The 19,955-nt window shown below is 41.4% G+C and overlaps 2 protein-coding genes across 4 annotated transcripts in view; one reads left to right on the top strand and one right to left on the bottom strand.

Annotated features, from left to right (window-relative positions):
- LOC115020102 (male-specific lethal 3 homolog) overlaps positions 1 to 19,955 on the top strand; it is a 411,372-nt gene that overhangs the window by 328,762 nt on the left and 62,655 nt on the right. The window lies entirely within an intron of this gene.
- The window catches only part of LOC115020065 (rho GTPase-activating protein 6-like), a 52,750-nt gene continuing 49,906 nt past the window's right edge, over positions 17,112 to 19,955 (bottom strand). For all 3 annotated transcript variants that reach the window (XM_029449934.1, XM_029449944.1, XM_029449953.1), the window contains exon 14: positions 17,112 to 19,864. In XM_029449934.1, the coding sequence (XP_029305794.1) occupies positions 19,275 to 19,864 (590 nt within the window). In that variant the 3' untranslated portion in view covers positions 17,112 to 19,274. The remainder of the gene's footprint in view (positions 19,865 to 19,955) is intronic.

Genomic DNA, 19,955 nt, shown 5'->3' with positions numbered 1-19,955 from the left:
TAGCAACAAATAAAAACAACTAATGCTTCACTACAGACATGTGTTCCTTTGTTTGTCTTCAGGGCAGGAGGAACATTAATCCTACGTGTCGTCATATATATTTACAGTAAAACATGGAAGGGTTACATTACGCCACTGAGTCATTTAATAAATATGTTCCATACTGTATCAGCTGAACCCCTATTAATAATATGTTATGTTCTATCTGAAGAGCGAGGTCATTGCTGCACAGCCATAGGAACATCACGGCTCGAGGGCTGCTCGGTGCAACAAAGGAAGTCAGAAAGGAAATTGAATGTTTGCTAATACATTCTTCTGATGAATTGTGGAAACAAATAAGGAGATGTTTTACATAATATGTTCTAACGAGACAGATGGACTGTGACCAACAACATGGACAAACAAAACTCTCTGTTTGCTCACTCTTTCCGTCAAGGGATCTCCTTAAATAACTCAAATAACTCAGCAGGAGTCAAAGGCCATGATAGCTGAGGGGTGAGGCAGAGCACAGAAGTCGCAATGTCCTCGTCATAATAGGTAACACATGAGATGACTGTGTTGCCTGTGGACCATGTAACAATGCATGAGTGACTTATTTGCTCTCGGTAGTACGATATGTTTACACGTTGAAAACTCTATGAAATGAAGTGACGCAATATGTTCTATTTATACGAAATCGCAGAACATAAAAAACCATTTCATAAGCAGTCAGACAATAATACAGGTTTTGAACAAGCCGAATGTATTTGGAAGAAGCGAACTGAAGGACTATCCATTGTACAAATCCTTCTCATCTCTTCTCCTGGTGTCTCATTAACATTAGATCAAGTAGCAGACGTGTTGGCGATCAGCATTGGTTGATTGGGATGTGTAATTATCATGTTTTTCCTCTTTTTCTTTCGGATGATTAACAATTAACATTCATACTGAGCTATTTGCTGCCTGTGAAAATCTCCACTAGAATTTAAAATACATTTCCGTGACTGCACAGCATTGGTTTGCAATGACTGGCCCACTGGCAGATCGGCGAGGTTAAATGTATGTTTTGGCGTTGTTGCTCTCTCATGGTCCATTGCATTTCTCTTTCCCAGCACTGTAATGCAACTACCACAACAGAAACTGGGCATTTACGCTCTGCCTCTACGATGCCCAGTCTTCTGTGGCTTTTCCACTCGCCGTATTTCTCGGCATGCATGCATCTGCTTCTTCCCTAAGCCTTCATGACATCGGGCCATGCCTCTGGGCTTTGGAACATGTGTAGGGGGAAGGGCATACATGTCATGACCGCTTACTCAGCTTGTCGTGCCCAACTCCCTTGACCCTTGACTGTCTTTAATTATGCTATATGTGACGGGCTAACGCTAGGCAGCGAGACTCAGCTGTGAGAAGCAAACGAGCGAGCTGACCTGGAAGGAAAAAAATGCCTTTACTCTGAAAGGGCCTGGAGGGTTTAAAGGGCACTATATAGGAGAGCGGCTGGCAGGGCTGAAAGCGTTGGCAATATCGCTCCCATCAGCCCCGGTTGTGTTCGCTCACAAGGATGCTAGCCTTCATATTTAAGACCGTAGCAGTGCTGCTGTTTTGCTAGTTGCCAAAAGACTTTGACTTTCTCTTCACTAAATCCAGATATTATAAAAGTAAGTGAAGGACTCAGAGGACACTTAAAGACCTTTGAGCATCCCTCTGGCTGTCATTCTCATTAGATAAGGGATTGAACGCTTGCAAGTCTCTGTTTTACGGGGCTATCCTACAGCTTCCTCCTCGAAGCGTGGGTGGTAATTTAATTAAGTCCACTGACTTTTCTAAAGGGCAACTGCTAGAACCAACACAATTAATAAAATGGGTGACTCCTCTGCTCTTTGCTCTTTGTTGCTCTTTGTTGCTCTTTGTTCCCCCTTTTCTTCATTCGAGTGGCTCAGCACAATCGCCCCACGGCCCCAGACTTCATTTGCATTTAGAAAAGTCAAATCTCGCTTCTCTCCTGTAATTATTCATAAACTTTAAGTACAAAGTAAATAGCACATAAAGAATTCAGCAAGTGGAGTTCTGACAACTTGTCTTTTACAAATGCATACAAGTGCATGAATAATTTGTGTGCCAGAGGAAGGACATAGAGGCTATAAAACTGTACGTTTCTGATAATATATACAATAAAAAAACATGTAAAATGTGCTAACTCTGATTTTAAATGTATTGGCTCAATCTCAAGTGATGGTGTAAATGCTGGTGTGTCAGATTGTGGCTCCAACACATCCATGTTCCTCTGGGAGTCTACTTATCCTTCTCAAATGTCAGTGTTAAACTGAAGATGTCGCTTCCAAAATGGTCGCTCCTCTTTGGGATGTCTCTCTGAAGCAGAGGGTTATTAGCAGTCTGGCTGCGGCTCATAGATGGCTCAGGGGTCCCATAGGACAGTTCAAAGTGTAACGAGGTTAATTAGCTAGAATCACGACCTAGACTAAAGAAACCTGCTCATAATATACAGCGTGGAATGTGTGTGTGATTTATGACGCGGTGATTTAAGATTTGAGAGAAAGAACTATATAAATCGAACAATATCGTTTTTTATTAATCTATGGTAGGGTTTGACTGAAATTGGTTTGTCATGGCTACTGCCAATATATTTTAATAGTGATTTACTTTGAAGAAAGTCATATTTGATCAGATTTGACCATATAAAATTCTCAAATCAAACCTCAATCTGATGAAAATGACAAATTGCGACCAATTCTCACTAACGAATGTGTAGTTTTGATTATAAATATGCATCTGCAATACATCATATCATTGCACACGATTCTTTCTTTTTTTACACATTTGGGATTAATCCATGGGCAAACCAGGAGAAAGTCCACACTTCCTACTGGACACACATGACATTATAGAACTTGCTGTTACACTTCTGACATCCGTCATAAGTTAAATTTAGAGCTTGACATGCAAAGAGGACAAGTAGATTTGGATTTCTATAAAAAAGCTTTAAAGAAATCATGCATACGGTCAGACAGAAACATCAACAAGGATGAAAAAGAATCTGAGCACACACAAACATAAACACACACACACACACACACACACACACGAGTCAATAAGGGTGGTTTGAGGATACATTGGTAACGCAGTCACCAGTAGAAGGTCAGCGTCTAAAAGACTCCCCACGGCGGTAAAGAGAAAGGTTCTAAGGTCAAACACAGAACAAGCACCACACAGAGAAACAGACAAATAAGCTGTGTGTGTGTGTGTGTGTGGCTGGACGGTGCATGTATGTGTGGTCAAATGTCAAATATTAACACAAATACAAATTACTGCACGTGTGGTCTTGTCGTTAGTCCTAGTTGCTGAACATTTCATCATCTTTTCTTTCCGCCTGCAAGGCTTTATGCGTTGCACATGTGTGGCACTGTTGACACTCTCGACCTCGCAGGATACCAACATCTGTTTTCCATCGCACGTCTTGAATTTTCTATCTCCTCTCACCTGCTTTCAGCAGAGAGTCAGTCGCACTGCCTTGCAAGCATTCAGTACATATGGCTCGCGTGTGTATTTCTCTACGTCGGTGAATTTTTGATGTTGCAGTGCACGAGGAGGTCACTTGTGCACTTCATTATTTAAAATGACAGCAGTCATTTGTCTTTAAGGTCGTCAATCAGCATTTGGGAAGTTTAGAAATCTAGTAGCAGATATAATCATATTTTTATGCACTGCACTGTAAAGTCCACCCTTTGTTCCTGTAGTAAAACCATAAAGGTGTTCTGTTGTCCCATAGCATAAAATAGAATTTCTATATTCGCTTTATCGTCCGCCTCGAATTTCCCAATTGAGATCATGTTGAGAGCTTTTCAAATAAAAAGGCAAACCACAGCATCCACTTCCCTCCATGTATAATTAATGCTCTCTGATTCTTTTACTGTATTTCTACATCTGTATAAGTCTATATTTTTACTTTTACCAAGCAGGTCCTCTGAACAATGCAGCCTTTCGCTCTTAGGAAGCATTAAGGTCTGTCAGATGAATCGGAAAAATCACGCTTGGAGAGAAAATGAAAAGCTCTCAAAAGCCACATGAAATCTTAAACACTTTTTTTCTGCTCTTTCTCTCTCTCTCTTTTCATTCGGCGAGCGCTCGCACTGAGGAAACTTCATGGTCTCCCTCGGTGGGCGTACAACCTTTATTTTTCTGTTTGTAGCTACTTTGACTTGTTTTCATATCGGGCGAGTTATGTTGACTGGCAGCGGCGCACAAAAACCCAAAAGTGTCTAAGCACGCTGAATGTGCTGAATGTAAGGAGTTTGTTTTTTGTCACTTAGAAGGTGTGAAACCCCCCCGTGCATGGTTTTATGAATAAATTGGAGATTGTACTGCACTCTGTCACATTGATGCCCCAGAGAAATGTAATTTGAACTTTTTCCTTTTTTAAAAGGTACTTCAAGTCTATTGAGAGCGGAGTCTACTCATGTGCAAACCTTGCACTTCACTGTCACGTTATTCTCTACCTACTTGTTCTGCCTATCGATACAATACAAACCTTTTTTTATTATTATTTTCCTTATAGTTCAAGCCCTACTGTTTAAGCTCTTCAATTTGGTAGTTGACCTGTTAAATGGAACACAACTTGTCAGCACATTTTTAAAGGAAATGTACAATCTCAGATGCTCATATTAGGAGAACACAGGAGAAAATAGTTTGTGTAGGCATTATGTTTTTATAGCTGCCGGTCAAATGTTAACCTCCAGACCTTTTCTATCAATAACCCTTCAGAGGTATGAAGTGAAACTGCTCCAAACCAAATGCTTTACTTGAACTCAAGCTTCACACCATCCATGAATTCTAAATCCTTTTTTGAAATACCTCAAATATCATCAAAAACGTGGCTGGCAGGTCATTCAAAGGGCAATTCATGCAAACCTGTCCTATAATTAGTTCCACCACAAAGTTTGCAGAAAATCCTCTCGCAAGAGTTGATTTTAATGAGCTTATATTTTGGTGCTGTTGCCCCTGATATGGAAATGTCTTTGGCAGATGGTGCGCCCGAACACGTTGCTCTTTCTCCGGGCATGCTGGTCCTGTGCGACAGTGCAGTGTGCTGTTTGCACCGCTAATGAAGATGACACATACACACACGTGCAAGAGCATGGTTTGCGTGTGTACATGCCAGAGGACAGAGGCGGCCTGTTTTTGAAGTAAACACACAACTTAAGTAAATGTGGAATTGATGTTCAGATCTGTTTGTTTCACTACGCAGAGAAGTATCACGGTGCTCTGCTCACTTTTGAAGCATGTGGGACCCAGAGCGAGGAGAGAGGATGCATGCAAAGCTTTTTCCCCTCAAACACTTCCAATCTGTGAAAGATTAAAAAAAAAAGAAAGTAATTACAGAACAACTGAAAGGTAAAATCTTTCAATGAAACCTCCTATCGGTGATCAGAACAGATCATGAGGACGTAATCCTTTATTGGAACTGATCCCAATAGAGGATTGAGATCTTTGGTTATTTGGGCTCGACTCAAACACACACACTAGTCACTGTTTCCACTGTATTACCAGCCTGTGGCCATCTTAAGCCGTTTTCTGGCAAGTCTAAGGCCAAACAATCTTCATGTGCTCCAACTTTCCAGTTGTCATCTTCGGTCTACATGTAGAGTCTTAAAAGGGAAATTTTGAACCCGGCTTTGTAGCGTTGCAATGTGGGTGGTGGATTTCAAATGAGCAGCGTTTGGCTTCCCTCTGTGTTGCCGCTGCCTGGAGCTCATGTGGTGGCGCGAAAGTCAACAGTGTGACCAGTAACAAGTGTGAGATGACTTTTAAATGTTTGCGACATGACTGCCCTTTACATGACTGGAGCAGAGTTCGCCTGTCTGATGGTTCACACAATGGTAGGTGGATAGCATTTGTTCTAGTGGTATGGCTCTCGGATGAATGGTTTTGCCATTCAATATTGAATATACTTTTGAAAAACTATTTGTCCTGTACTTTGGTTTATTGCTAAATACCTGCAAAAACTAATGTAATTTGTGTTCAGTGCTGATTAGTAAAACTATGACGGTGAACACAACATAAGCATGTCAGCTTTGTCATTGTCTGCATGTCGTCATGCTGATGTCAGCGTTTAGTTCAAAGCACCACTGTGCCTCCGGCCTCAGAGCCGCTAGCTGTAGACTCTCCCCCCCCCCCCCCCCCCCCCCCCCCCCCCTAAGGCCGACAACATGATTCCAAAATAGTTATAATGAATTCAGCACTGCCACCTAATTATAGTGTGATATATTGTATCAGAACTCAAAGTAAGCAGAAAAATATGCCTTGTAATGTTGCCTCAATAGTCTGCTTAGCAAACAGGAAAACTTTCACCGTAATTCTATCCAAGTAGCTGAGCTTTTCTCAGCATCTATAATTACGTTAAGTAAAAGCTTGAACTATCACAGAAAAATGCGAATTTGCATGAAATTGCTCACTCTTTGGGAGTCCACAAAGACAGTTTCTCATTCATTGTTAGTATGTTAAACAGATACAGAATCACACAGCACACTGAGGTCCTGGGGGAAAAAAAAGCACATTGGACACAAATCGTTGGCAGATGTGACTTGAAATCTATGTTTGCTGTCCATAAACTGCGACCGAATGATCACTTTGGATTTCCATCAGCAATTGACAGACTGAATGTTTGACACATTCGAAGCTACAGAATCATATGACTGCGGCCGTGGTAAACAATAAAACGGTTGCGCTCCAACAGGGAAATAGAAAGGCTTGGAAGCCGATGCAGTCTCTTCTGACTCGGTGAAAGACCACAGATGTGGACCGACACACCCCTGCTCAAACCGCACACTGGATATTTCCACTCGCTGAGGACACGAAGCATCTTAACAGGCACCACTGAAAACAGTAAAGAAGCAGGACTTTGTTTAACATTGATCATACAACTTTTGCTTTGATGCATGAAGGTGATAAATAATGCAGCAGTGTTCTTGTAATGCTCTTAAGGTATTACAAGTGGGGGGGGGGGGGGGGGGTTCTAAAAGCAACTGTGTTGGAAGAGAGAAAAGCATCTCTGCTGAATGTGCCTTTAGCAAACCGGGTCTTTACACAATACTTAAATCGGCTCTGCTTTCCTGTCATTCATCGTCCAAGGATGAAATTCTGTCTTTGGGAATACGGCGAGCAATATTTAAAAAGTCTGTCTGACTAAAAAACAACGTCACGCTCCATCAGCCCTGAACAGCCCTTTGTATTCCTTTTAAGCTTTGAGGTAAGAATCTTCAATAAAATTAAAGAAGGTTGGATGAAGCCACAGGTTGTGTTGGATCTGAATCCACAGTAGATATATATTCTGCTTCCGTACTCTTTAAATCCTCAGCTCCTGCTGCTCATTCCTGCTACAATTCTGTCCAATCGACACAGAGCTGTCCGTAAGAGCTGTAAATTGGTGTTTTTATGGTGCTGTGTATAGCATTTTAATGTCAAGACATTCATTCTAAGACATTTGTAAAATTGCTGTATACTAATTAAGCCCTAGCCTATAAGATCAGCATCCATTAGTCATCTCGCTGGCTTCATTGATTGACTTAAAAGAAGCACGCCCTAGCTGCTGAGTTTCAGTCTCACATTTGCTGACCTTGCAATATCTACTGCACTCTTGTCTTTTTTTAGCGTCTCAATTATCGTCCTTGTTCTTGCTCTTTAAACAAAGAGCAAGACATGGGGCATTTATCTCTCTCTCTTTGCGTAAAAAGAGCATTTATGGTTAATGCAGTCCTATTTTCTTTTCTTTTTTTTAAACACATAAACCAAAATACCTTCTGTGTTGACGGTTTGTTTCTTTGCGGGGGATCTGAACTGGATCTGAAAGTGGTCTGTAATGTGCGGTGTGCAAGGGAGCGATTTAAATTATAAAGGCACTGCTGGATCTTATTTTGAAACGACAAATACAGGGTACCAGTGTCCCCCGAGGGGCTGTGATGCTCAACACAATGGAAAATAAGATTGTTGGGTGTTTTGGACCGACTTTGTTGCCTCTACAGCCACAAGAGTGTCTCGAGATAACACGACAAAAGGATCGTATAAGAGATCAGACTCCCAGAGGCCAAAACTCCATGTGTAGTGAAATGTGCCATAACCAGAAAGCAGTTCAGTAGATGACAAGCTTCTGTGGCTTCTTTGCCTCACAGTTAAGTAATTCATGAGGAATCCTTTTCTTCTCTTCATGTGAGAACGTGGCGGCAAGACACTTGGGGAAAAAGACAAATTAAAAGGAAAAGTGGAGGTTGGAAAAGATGAAGGAAAAGGAGATGGAAAAAGTGGAGAACGGACGACCCACAGCAATGAAATATTAATATGCCCACTGTGTATGGCATGGGCATCTCTGCGCTTCTCTGTTGGACTCATTTCCTGTTGTAAAAAATGGAAGCGTGCTTATATTACACTGCACGTATGAATCGGGTTAAATACATTCTCACAGAGCCACATTTTTACTGCAGGAATGTACATTTCTGTGCCGTTTCCTCAGACTTTATAAACACAAGCCCCGACGTGGATGTGGAACAATGAAGATGTCAGTAAGTTTCCCCCCTTCCCAAGAAAAGCAAAAGGTAAACCAGCAGTGTGACGCTTGACTCTTCTGATATGCTGGGCACAGATAGTGGGAGGAATGGCATGCTAGGAAGAGGAAGGTATTGAGGAACAGAAATAGAGGCGCACATCAACGATGAGCGGAAGCCATACGCTTATTTGACTGGTACAGCTAGCTTTATCATTAGTGTCTCTTTATGCTTGTCAGTATTGTGAAATTGTTATTTCTGAGCATGAAAATGAAGGAGTAGGAGAGGAGAAGCAACAGAAAGTGTACCCTCAAAAATGACTGTTGAAAAAGGATCCTGTAAAATAAGGAAAAAGGCTCTGGAGGAGGAGGGAGAGGGAGCAAGGTAGCGCTAGGCTAAAAGAGGAGCAGCAGTGACAGCCAGGTTCTCATATCCTGTAATTATAGCTCTGCCATCACTTCTCCTGTCATTCCTCCTTTTTAACCCCCCAACCTCTCCACAATCGCCGTCTCTCCCTTCCTTCCACCTTTGTCGTCCGTCATTTCCATAGCACTCTTCCTCTGGCCTCCCCCTGCTCCTCCTGGAGGGATCTGGGCCACTCAACGTTTGTGTTCACCCATGGGAAAGGCTCGGCTGTTAGCTCACCCAGCGGAGGACTCGAGGACCGCTGTTTAGTCAGACACAACTGATCTAGCGAGGCAAAAATCCAGCTGAAGAGGTGCAGTTAACTCTGCGGGGATATTTCCTTTTGTAGTTTTCAAGGTGCCATGTGTCACATTTTGATGTAGATATATACGCCATTGCCAAGTTGTTATGTAGTATTATTATTATTATTAGTAGTAGTAGTATTTATTATGTATTATTTATTATGTATTATGTATTATGTATTATGTATTATTTATTATTATTATTATTTATTATTATTTATTATTATTTATTAATATTTATTATTATTTATTATTATTATGAATTATTATTATTATTATTATTATTTATTATTGAAACGGTACATTAAAAGATTATACACGTATGTAAATAATCATTACTAATAAATAAGACAATAGAATACAAATTATTCTCAACATGAAAAAATAATATTTATATATTCACATAGTATATACATATACTCCAGTCTAATACAATAAATCTGCCTTCATGAAGTTTTCAATGTTCTATTTTTGTTGACATGTTGTTGATGGTCGTTCGTTGCATTTACTACATTTATAATCTATTTATCAGATTTCTAGATTTCTGGGATTTTCTTTTAAATCAAACTGCTGTTTTTAAGGTCAAGAATAAAACTAGTCAAGCTCCACTTTATGTCTGCCCAATTCATACACAATATTCCAAGTACATATTCACACATATAATATGTGCAATTATCTATTTTTCACTTTACATATTAGCCCCATTTACTGTAAGAGTATATTCTTGTATCTTGCGCCTCTTTTGTTGCCTGTTAAAATGCAGCTATCCTGCCAAGTTTTGAAAAACCAGTCTTGAAATAAACGCCCCCTCGTGACTTGTCAATGTCCAATAATGTTACCACGTGCCATAATATTGCAACGAGTCCAATCTTAAGCATCGTTCTTGCCGTCTTCGAGTATGTGCAACTTGAGACAAAAACCAAACAGCTGTTCTGTTAGCTTGTTTCTAACTATCAAGTATGGTGTATTTCTTTCACCTGTTACATTATGTCTTGTTTTGAAGTGTTTAGGAAATACAATCAGACGTGAAGCTTGGATATCAAAGCTGAAGCGTGTCCGTCTGTCCAGAAAAGAAAAAAGGGAAATCTCTATTCACATCCTACAAGCTAGCCAACATGCACACAACAACTTTTAAGAGGTGAATCAATATTTCACATAGTCCCCTGCGCTGCGCCCTGGGCTGCAGAGGGCCTTCACCAAACAATAGGATCCTGACCTGCATTATTCATCTCTCACTCATTCACTCCTCTTTACTCGGGCACAGCACACACAGGAGGATTCAACTTTCCCAAACTAAACTTCAGATAAGACAACCTTTCAAAGCATGTGCCCCTCCATCCTCGAATCTCTGTGGTATTTGGAGTCAACTCGTACCATCCCTAATAATGTTAACCACGTTGAATAATGCATCGCTGATTCATATCACACCGTCGGGCCGTGCCCGAAGACCCTCGGTTCGACTGAATGTCAATGAGTAAAGCCAGCTAAATTCATTGGGAAGTTTAACTACATCTATAGGAATTACATTCCCTAATGGTGATGAAAACAAACCCAGCATGAACCAAAATTGCATCACAAATCATATTGTATCAGAAATGTGTAAAAAAGACTCTGAGTGTTGGATACGGATCTATATTTAGAAGTGCTCTAATCATCATTAAATCTAACTTTACGTATCCAATATGCGTAACTCAGTTATTACAAAACGGCGGCAGATTTTTAATGAACTTGACATTTAATGCTTCATGGCTTTTAGTAGGGTTCTTCTAATGTCTTTTCATAATGTGTAATTAGGCACAGACTTTAAATAAGGTGCGTGCGCAAAGGTTCCTAACAGAGGGGACGAGGATAGCAGCCTCAATCAGTGTATTATCTCTCTGCTCCAGACCATTACTGAAGCTGGCTACCTAATAGCCTCTGAATTAGATGTGGAGCTGATTGCACATTGATTACAAGTGAATGAGGGCAGAGGATGTCGATAGCGAACATCCAAAGTGACTTTCAAGAGCCCAGACGGAGACACCAGAAGGTTTTGTAAACGCAAAGATATGGCAGGTTGTATTATACCCTTCAGGTCCGTCCCCTAAACTTAACCTAATCTTAAGAAGCATGCTGTAAAAGTGAGGCCCCGCCAGAGTAAAAGCACCTATCTTCTCTCTGGAGGTCTTAACCTCAAACTGGTCTCATTTGTATAACTTCATGAACTACAGGTGTGAAAGCACCTCATTTTGTATTATTATCAATGCGCTTTTGTTGTTATACACCAAACTGTAACCACAGATTTGCAGTAGTTTTTGAGTGTGCTGTGCTGGCAAAGTGGATGGAACGAAAGAAGAAGGGGAAAGAAAGAGAGAGATTTCATGGAGGAACCATTTCAACCCTAATCCTGCTCTATGCATCAACATTTTTCCTTTTTCTCTTTCCTGTCCTCATCGCAAACCCACCTGAGAAGTACTTTAATCCCCGGTGAACGTTCTCCACAGCCTGGCGCTATGAACAGGTGTCACTCATGAGAAATCATAAAGGACCAAAAGGGAGACCGATGGGAAGCGGTGGTTCTGTTGCATCAACATGGCACCGGTCCCCGTGTCCTGATTTAAAAGCCAGCAGGTGAAAGAGGGGTGAAGCGACCTCAGCGGAGCTCTCTTTGGATGGCGGTATCGCACGACGCAGTGCAAATGGAAGCCAAATGGTCATCTGTGATGATGTGCCAGAGAGTAACTACAGACGGGATCTTCTCACTATCACAGCTCTGCACACAGCACAGCGGAGGATTCAACAGAAACCAGCTGGCAGCCACGCTCAGAGGCTCATCCGTCACTTGGATGCTCAGTTCATCGGGATTTTCAAAAGGTCCTTTTGGAGACTCAAGACATCAGCCCGACAATGTTTTAACAACAGCCCAAAAAGGGCTAAAAGAAAACGTTTGTAGAAATTGAAATACAAACTCTTTTTAAGGTTTATAAATTGTGTTAATTTATAACATTTTAAACTTTAGCTGACACATTAAACAGCCCCTAAAGTAAGCTCTTCATCTGCAATTTATAAATCAAATGTTTAATTCAGCTACTTAAATTTATGAATGGCAAACAAAGATCTTCCACTTTCTCTCTCCCACACATGTAACTACAGTATGAATCACCCGGCACACATATTTTAACAGGAAGTGGAGTGAAATTTCAGACTTCAAGGAGAGCAGCGTTTCAGTGTGAAGTCCTTCACATCTGGTTTTAGTATTCTCTGAATACGTTCTCGTGTTCTGGATGGAGGTAGTTGCACGTATGTCTAAAAAGTCACTCGACTCGAGAAAGACATTTAAAAAGCATTGGCATTGGACCTTTAAAATACTTACAAATCTTCCCCCTGGTGATAGGATTGATACTTTCTGTGTCTAGTTACATCAGGACAATTCATTCGACATTATTCATACAATCTGACATGCCTCAATGCTATCGTTGTGTGTCACTCTTCTGCATTTGCGCATGTGCGACTGTGAGTCTCTAAGCACTGAGGGAGGGAGGGATGTCTGAAATGTTTGCAACATTTCTGCATCTGCAAAAAGCCGGATCAGAATCGATGGCATATAAATCCGTTGCATGACGAGACCGTCGCTCGCCAGCACAGAAAACAATGAAGCATGACCTCGTTAGAAATCCAGCTGAACGGAAATAACAAATTGACTGTGACAATTTATCCGTCAGCATCCTCTTATAGATCAGGGCCATGTGGTTAATTCATTGCACATTACTTTCTATAAGCATGAGCTGCCGAGAGACTGTGTGTGTTGATGTGTGTGTGTGAACGTGAGTACAGCGTTCCAGAATACTCCCCAGGGCAGATCAGTAAGTCATGGTTGGTTGGAGAGTGTCCTCCTGTCACATGGCTACAGGAGTCACACTCATGACTGAACAAACACTGGGCAGAATGAAGCATCTTCGCCACATGCACCGGCCTTTTTCATCACACCATTATTTTGTTGATTAGTTTCCCATCTTTTTTCAAGTTGTGACATTTGTGTATCATCTGTCATCCCAGTCATCTCGACTCGTCTGCAATGGTGGCTCATCAGATCGTCGTTTTTGAAGCCTTTTTCCATCAACGGCAGCACCTTATTGTTGAGTGACACATGGAGTTCAACCAGGAAGTAGTCCATTTTGGGCTAATTTCTCTTCCTGTTATAGGTTTATGTAAGGATCATTACCTCGACCAATGAGGTTATAGCTCAGGTCCAATTGTCCAAGGACAAGGTGATGAGTATCTGTGCACATCAGGGAATTTAAAGGTTTAAAGGGATACCTCAGTGCCTTTAATGCCAACAAACACATGACAAGACCAAATTAACATACTCACACATATTGTAGGATGGACTTGTTGGTTTTGTTTTTTGTATAAGCGATCTCAAACTTTAACATTTCAATAGGGCATAATTGAATTTCTTTGCAGCTTGGTGGAGGTTTGCAATCTCTGAGTACCTTTTAAGGTAAATCACTTGATCCTCCTCTTGGTAGTGATAAATGCATGAGGGAGAGAGCGCTGTGTATATATGAAGCGGTGATGGGTTAATTCAGGTCAGAAACATTTTGTACACACAGTTTGTGCACTGCGTAAAGCAACACACGATGATAATGAATGGAACTGTGTCTGTTAATGAGAACCTTGTGCGGATGAATTCCTTTCAGGATGTGTGTGACCATGTGTTTCTCAAGTAAACAACAATTGTAGTGCTCATAAAACATGCACTGCCTCGCATGCCTGTCCAAAATGTGATAAAACAAAGTGAAATCCACATTTTGTTTACTGATGAGCTTGGATTCTTAACTCCCTCTAGGAGTGGGCCTGAACTATTGTACTGGCAATTACAAGTGTCTCTCTGTGGATGAGTTCATGCATACCTATTTGTGCATGTGTATTTTTCTGGCATATTGTCTTTTAGCTCGGCCAACTGGATAACGTTACTCCGGGCCAAGTCATTAGCCACTGAAATAAAGCAGCTTTGTTTTGTTGTCATGGTCCACAAAATTCTATTTAAAATCAGGCTTCCTTCCAAAAAACCGACAAAAAGGGGACAAAAGAAAATAGAAAAGGCGCACTCGGAGTACTGTATCTGAAACCAACTGCCTCTCCGCTTTCACTGATCACAATTAATCAGAACCTCCTTGAGCAGAACATGACATGCTCATTTCAAACATCACTGGCACACAGCATAGGCTTTAATTGGTGTTGTGAGGGATGGACGCTGGAGTGCATTTCCTCAGATAAATAGTGGGCGGAGCTAAGGGGAAATGGGTAGCTAACGAAAAGAGAGGAAAAATGCAACTTATATAAAGGTGCTCCGTTTGCTTTGTGCTTTCCAAAGTTTCCAGATTTAGAGTTGATCAGAACTCTGATAAGCTTCTTGTAAGAGAATAGTTGAATTGTCATCACAAGGAATGAGAGAAAGCAAGTGTCCCTCACACACAGAGTTAAACACGCAAATGCTCATTCATTACCTTTTTTTTTCAATGTGTCTCATGGTCTCCCTGCAGCTAATTTCACTTCTCCGGGTGTCTGTAAGGTGATTTAATATGCTATCAGCAGGGGCCGAGGACATTTGAAACCAAAAGCCATAAAATCTATTTAATCTTTGTCTTTTATTTCCCCCGTTTCCCTTTTCTTTTCTCTCTCCATCACCATACATATTCCTTTTTTAAACTTTGCTATAGACTTACCTGTATTTGTCACCTTCTTTAACTAGTTTTGTGCAATTAATTCTTTCTAAAAATGTGGTTTGGGTGAAAGAGAAAGATTAGTTCATCTGGCCTAGATCTCAAACATACTTCAAGAAGCTATCCAAGGCTCTTGACTGACCTCTAGTGGTGGAATTGGGACATTACAGGCAACACAAAATTCAGTTTTCTGAGCTATAAAATATTCCAGATATTTTCCCCGGTACTACATACACATTTAATGAAGGACAGTTGCCCAAAGAATGAAAAATATACTTTATTTAGCTACCACATACTGTACAGTAGACCAGTGGCTTTCAACCGTTCTGTGGCCAAGGCACACCAAAGACCAAGCTAAAATCTCAAGGCACACCTGTTTTCATATCTGGTCACAGTGGTTGAAAATCACTGCAGTAGACCACCACGACAGCTTCATGAGGCTTGCTTGAGTTCCCCTGCAGGACTGTGACATGTTTTTATCCACAAGAATCTCAATTATTTGGTATTTTGGATGTATTTGTTGGATAGGGTTACCACTCTTGCCAATTCCCACATCAAATGATCCACACTAACATAACAGCCTTGTGTTTATTAGCATGCGCCTTTCCTGTGAAGGGGTAAAACTAAACAGTCGGACGTTAACTTCTCTGCCGGGAAACGATCTTCAAGCCTTGTTGACTTGCTTTGGTCCGAGCCCTGCACATTCTTCTTCTGCCTTCTTTAAAAGATGACTCATCTGAAATGTTTCCATTGTGCACCAGACCGCTGTGTCCGTTCTCTGCACCCCTTCACTGGCAGACTTGTATTTTTCAGGTGTAATAAGGGGTTTTAAGCACGAAAGCTCAACCACTGCTGCGTCACGCCTGAGCAGAAGAAAGAACCTTGTGACAGAAATGCACAAAATTCACCTCAATGCACATAACGCACAGAAGCAAGATCAAACACATAATGAATGTGACTGATTGTGTGTGGGGACATTGTGTCTTCAACAATTGTACAGGTCACATATTGACTTATATTGCATTATGTCATATATGTATTAAAACATGACATGCAGGATCAGTTGCATCTTGTTAATTGTCCGTGTAGCTGGCACGTTGTCCTGACTGCAGAGCATGTTCCCTCCAAACGGAAACAGAACAGAACCTTAAAGCAAGGAGGTTGATGTTTATCTTTAAAAAAAAATTAGAGATAAGTGATATGTCTGGATCCCTGTATGTTACCTGAAGGCCACCGTAGGTTCTCTGACACGCCTGTAAAGGCAGGAGTGAGCGGAGGGGTATTCACTTGAGTACAATCTGCAACCTCACCACTAGATGTCACTAAATCCTACACACTGGACCTTTTAAGACGTCACATGTTGTGACGGGAAGATAGTGTCACCAGGGAGCACCAAAAGCAAGTTTTGTTTTTTGATGTTCCCGGCCGAATTGTGGAGCACACAAACCAATGGCTTAGTGTCTGTTTGGAATAGTCTAAAGCGCTTACAAATCAGAAACTGTGTGGAAACAATAGGCTATGACCGCAGGATTAACTATATGCAAGCTCAGCTGCAGCCGATTGGTTCAAAATGAAAACACAGCTGATTACCGCTTAGGCTACTTTGTGGTGTTCATGATGCATCATGTTTTAGATCTAACCTCAGAATCATCTGTGAAGTTAACGATGTCATCATTGAAAGAGTTAATACTTTGGGATAGAGATTGATGACCTGCTTCAAGTTCAATGCATGTATAAAGTTTACCTTGACCTTGAGTACTTTCTCTGCACGATGGTTACTGCCACTCTTTAGGGATCTTAAACAGATGACCTAACCTTTGACCTAAAAATAAATAGTGTCATGTGCTTTTATAGAAAATATAGCTACAGCCCGTGGTTACATATCTATAAAGAGAATAAGACTCACAGAACTCAACACACTGCTCATTTACAAACCGCCTTATCAGATAGAAATGGCGGAAAGCTTCATTAGCGCACCGAAGCAGCACTGAACAGTAGAACAGGTCTACATTGACATGTATGCCCGTGAGGAAGAATATCAACAATGCAGCGAGTGTGCCACACGGCGTGACAGAAGATCTAAGTGATGTTGAACATGTGTGACGACGGACAGGTTGGTTCCAAGAGGTCATAATATCTGATCATTACTCTAACACATGACGAAGACATACAGTGCAGCGTAAACTTTATCATATTTAATTCCATTGTAGCATATTATGATGACACGTGGTACAAAAGCAATTACCAGACTTTCCATTACAACTTGGACCCAGTAAACCCCACCACAAGATATTCACAATAAACACCATAACACCACATTTCTCTCAGACAAAGTTCTTCGTCTTGGTTTCGGGAGACAAAAGCGAGGCCCTGTTATTCCCTCTTCTTTCTTTTTTTTCTTTTCTTTTTTTCCACCCTACCTTGAATAAAAATTGTTATATTGTATTTATATATTACAACACTCGACAGAAAACGGAAGTAATACAAAAACAAATTCACAAAATATGAAACCTTGAGCAATGCACGGAGAAACATCTTTTAAGAGCGAGACCTATGGCACGTTTATTTCCTCGTACGGATTAACACATTGTCACAAAAAGGTGCTTATAATCGCAAGCTGAACGATTCGTAACTGAGCACAGATGGATCCCGTGGAAACGGTGAACTGTGGAAAGCTGCAAAATGCTAGTACACATGGTCTGACACTAGATGGCGCCACAATCCTTCCACTTCTTGCACTTGTGAGGCTCTCCTATTGACTTTTCTAAGTGACACGCAATTTAAAAGAGGCTGAACCATCAATAACGTGTCTCTAGATTTAAAGCCGACTTCACATGAGCAGATATTACACCATGACTTGGGACAATGTGAAATATTCGCCAGCAAATACCCACTTGACTGACGCCAGAGAGGATTTGGTTGGTTTGTGGGTTTCTAGTTCTTCAGTTGGTCTTGCATGAGAGGTGTAACATTATGGATCAGTCAGAGAGCCAGTTATGTAAATGTGTTGCTGTTGATATCATCATGCTATATTGTGTTGTTATGGACCATAATTGTAGAGCTGCTTTTTTATAGCTTCTTGATCAGGTTATGATCTCATACACTCATAAACTTGGGAAATGAAGTTATATTGATGTAACCAGGTCAAATAATACATTCAAATTAGAAAACCAAATGGACTAAATGTATAGAATATGTTTTACATCTAATTACAATACATTTACACACGCGACAATGATTACCAGCTATCATATATCTGATATCCCTAACCCAACATTTTTGATATTTATCACACGGGCTAATTAAGGCTTCATCTTTCTTTACCTTTATTCACGATTCAGTCATTTTATGTCTGAGATATGATCCTGATAAAAGATCTGAAAATGTGCTTCCTTACTCCTTACACTTGTGCGCTGACACTCCCGACAAACACGCGCACCAATGTCACAAGCTCTTGAGTCTTTGCTCTGAAATGGACAACTGGATGAAATGAACACAACAAAAAAGAGACTTTTTGGCACATTTTGCAGCAAGTGGCAAGAGCACAAGCAAAGTTACAGCCGAGTGAAGTATTCAACATTACAGACAAAAACACCAACTTGTAGACCGTTTAAAGGGCTGACTTACTTTTAGTAGTTTGGCAAATTATATACTTTACATGTCAATTTACATATATATTGTTTATGTTTGTCTATATACACCAAACACTATCTGTAAAGTAATTCCACATTTGATCTTTTTAAACAGGTGTGGCTGCACTACAATACCAGTACGCACACAAAGATTCTACATTTAGCAGCAGTTATTAACGGGTACATCTTAGTCTGTATGGTGAAAAAAAATCTAAAAATGATCCAATAAAAATATAACAAACCAAATGCACAAATGTGTTCCTATTGTTCTCCATTGAGATGTGAAGACTGAGCTCGCTCTCGGTCGTGGTTACACTCTGAGGAGTTGTGAAAGGATCTTTTTTTGAGGTATTTCTGGTGGGAAATATTTTTAATGCTCCCAACTCAAGAAGTCATTCTGGACAACACATATGGGCTTAGGAACAGAAGCAACTTTTTCCAACATCCATTTTAAACAAGAAATACTAGTGGCTCTTGGATGTGAAAGTCTGAATAAGGCAGCAGCTGCACACGTAAACAACAACGCCGTGGCGCTAGGATGCAGGAGGAGCGCAGAGGGTTCATGGAAAGGATGAAATGCACGGATTTATGAATGGATTAAAGGCCGTCTGAGAGAATGAAATGAAGGTAGGGGTAAGGAGTGATTGTCATTGGAGGAGTTTGATCATGCTCGCAGAAGGTTAAGTTTGCGGTGCGAGATCACACCAGTGTTTCTGGCAGTGCGTCAGCACTGTCCGAGGACAGCAGCTGCCAGATCTGCCACCGGTCCCTCTGCCAGTCCTGCCACTCGGGGCTATGTGGCACCATCTGGTTCTCTGTCATTGAGCCGGAGTTACTCTGCGCTACACTCAGCCTCGCGTGCTGCGGAGGGGGTAGCTGACCTGTTGCTAGCTGAGGTGTACTTTGCGAACTAGCCAGTCGATGGTGGGCCTTGTAAGGGGGAGGAAAGCGGCTGTCGTTTAGCACAGCAGGGCCACCGTCGCCAGTGTTCCCCCCGCCTTGAGGTCTGGAGGTCGGGTTAAGTCTGTGCCCGCTTGCTCGATGGAGGTGCGTGCTGTTGAGGTGAGACGTCACAGAGGGGTTGGTGTTGAGCTGCAGGCGTGGTTGTCCCGACTCCACGTGAGGGATGGCACACACTCTGGTGACCGGGGGGTGGGGTCTGCACTCGGCGATGCCAGGCGCCGTCTGAGTCCGTTGCAGCATCGCTTGCTGCCTGCCATCGCCATGGAGTCCGTCGAGGCCTTCCTGTGAGCTGCGGGAGCTTCCCTCTGACATGTTGCCATGGGAACCTAGAAACAGTGGAATTAATTAGAGCTTAATGAATAACAAGGGAAACATCACTACATAAAAATGTGTAAAGAAAGGATTTCATTGACAAAC

This window comes from Cottoperca gobio, chromosome 2 (assembly GCF_900634415.1).
Source record: "Cottoperca gobio chromosome 2, fCotGob3.1, whole genome shotgun sequence".
Taxonomy (NCBI): Eukaryota; Metazoa; Chordata; class Actinopteri; order Perciformes; family Bovichtidae; genus Cottoperca; species Cottoperca gobio.
This window is presented reverse-complemented; position numbering and strand designations above follow the sequence as displayed.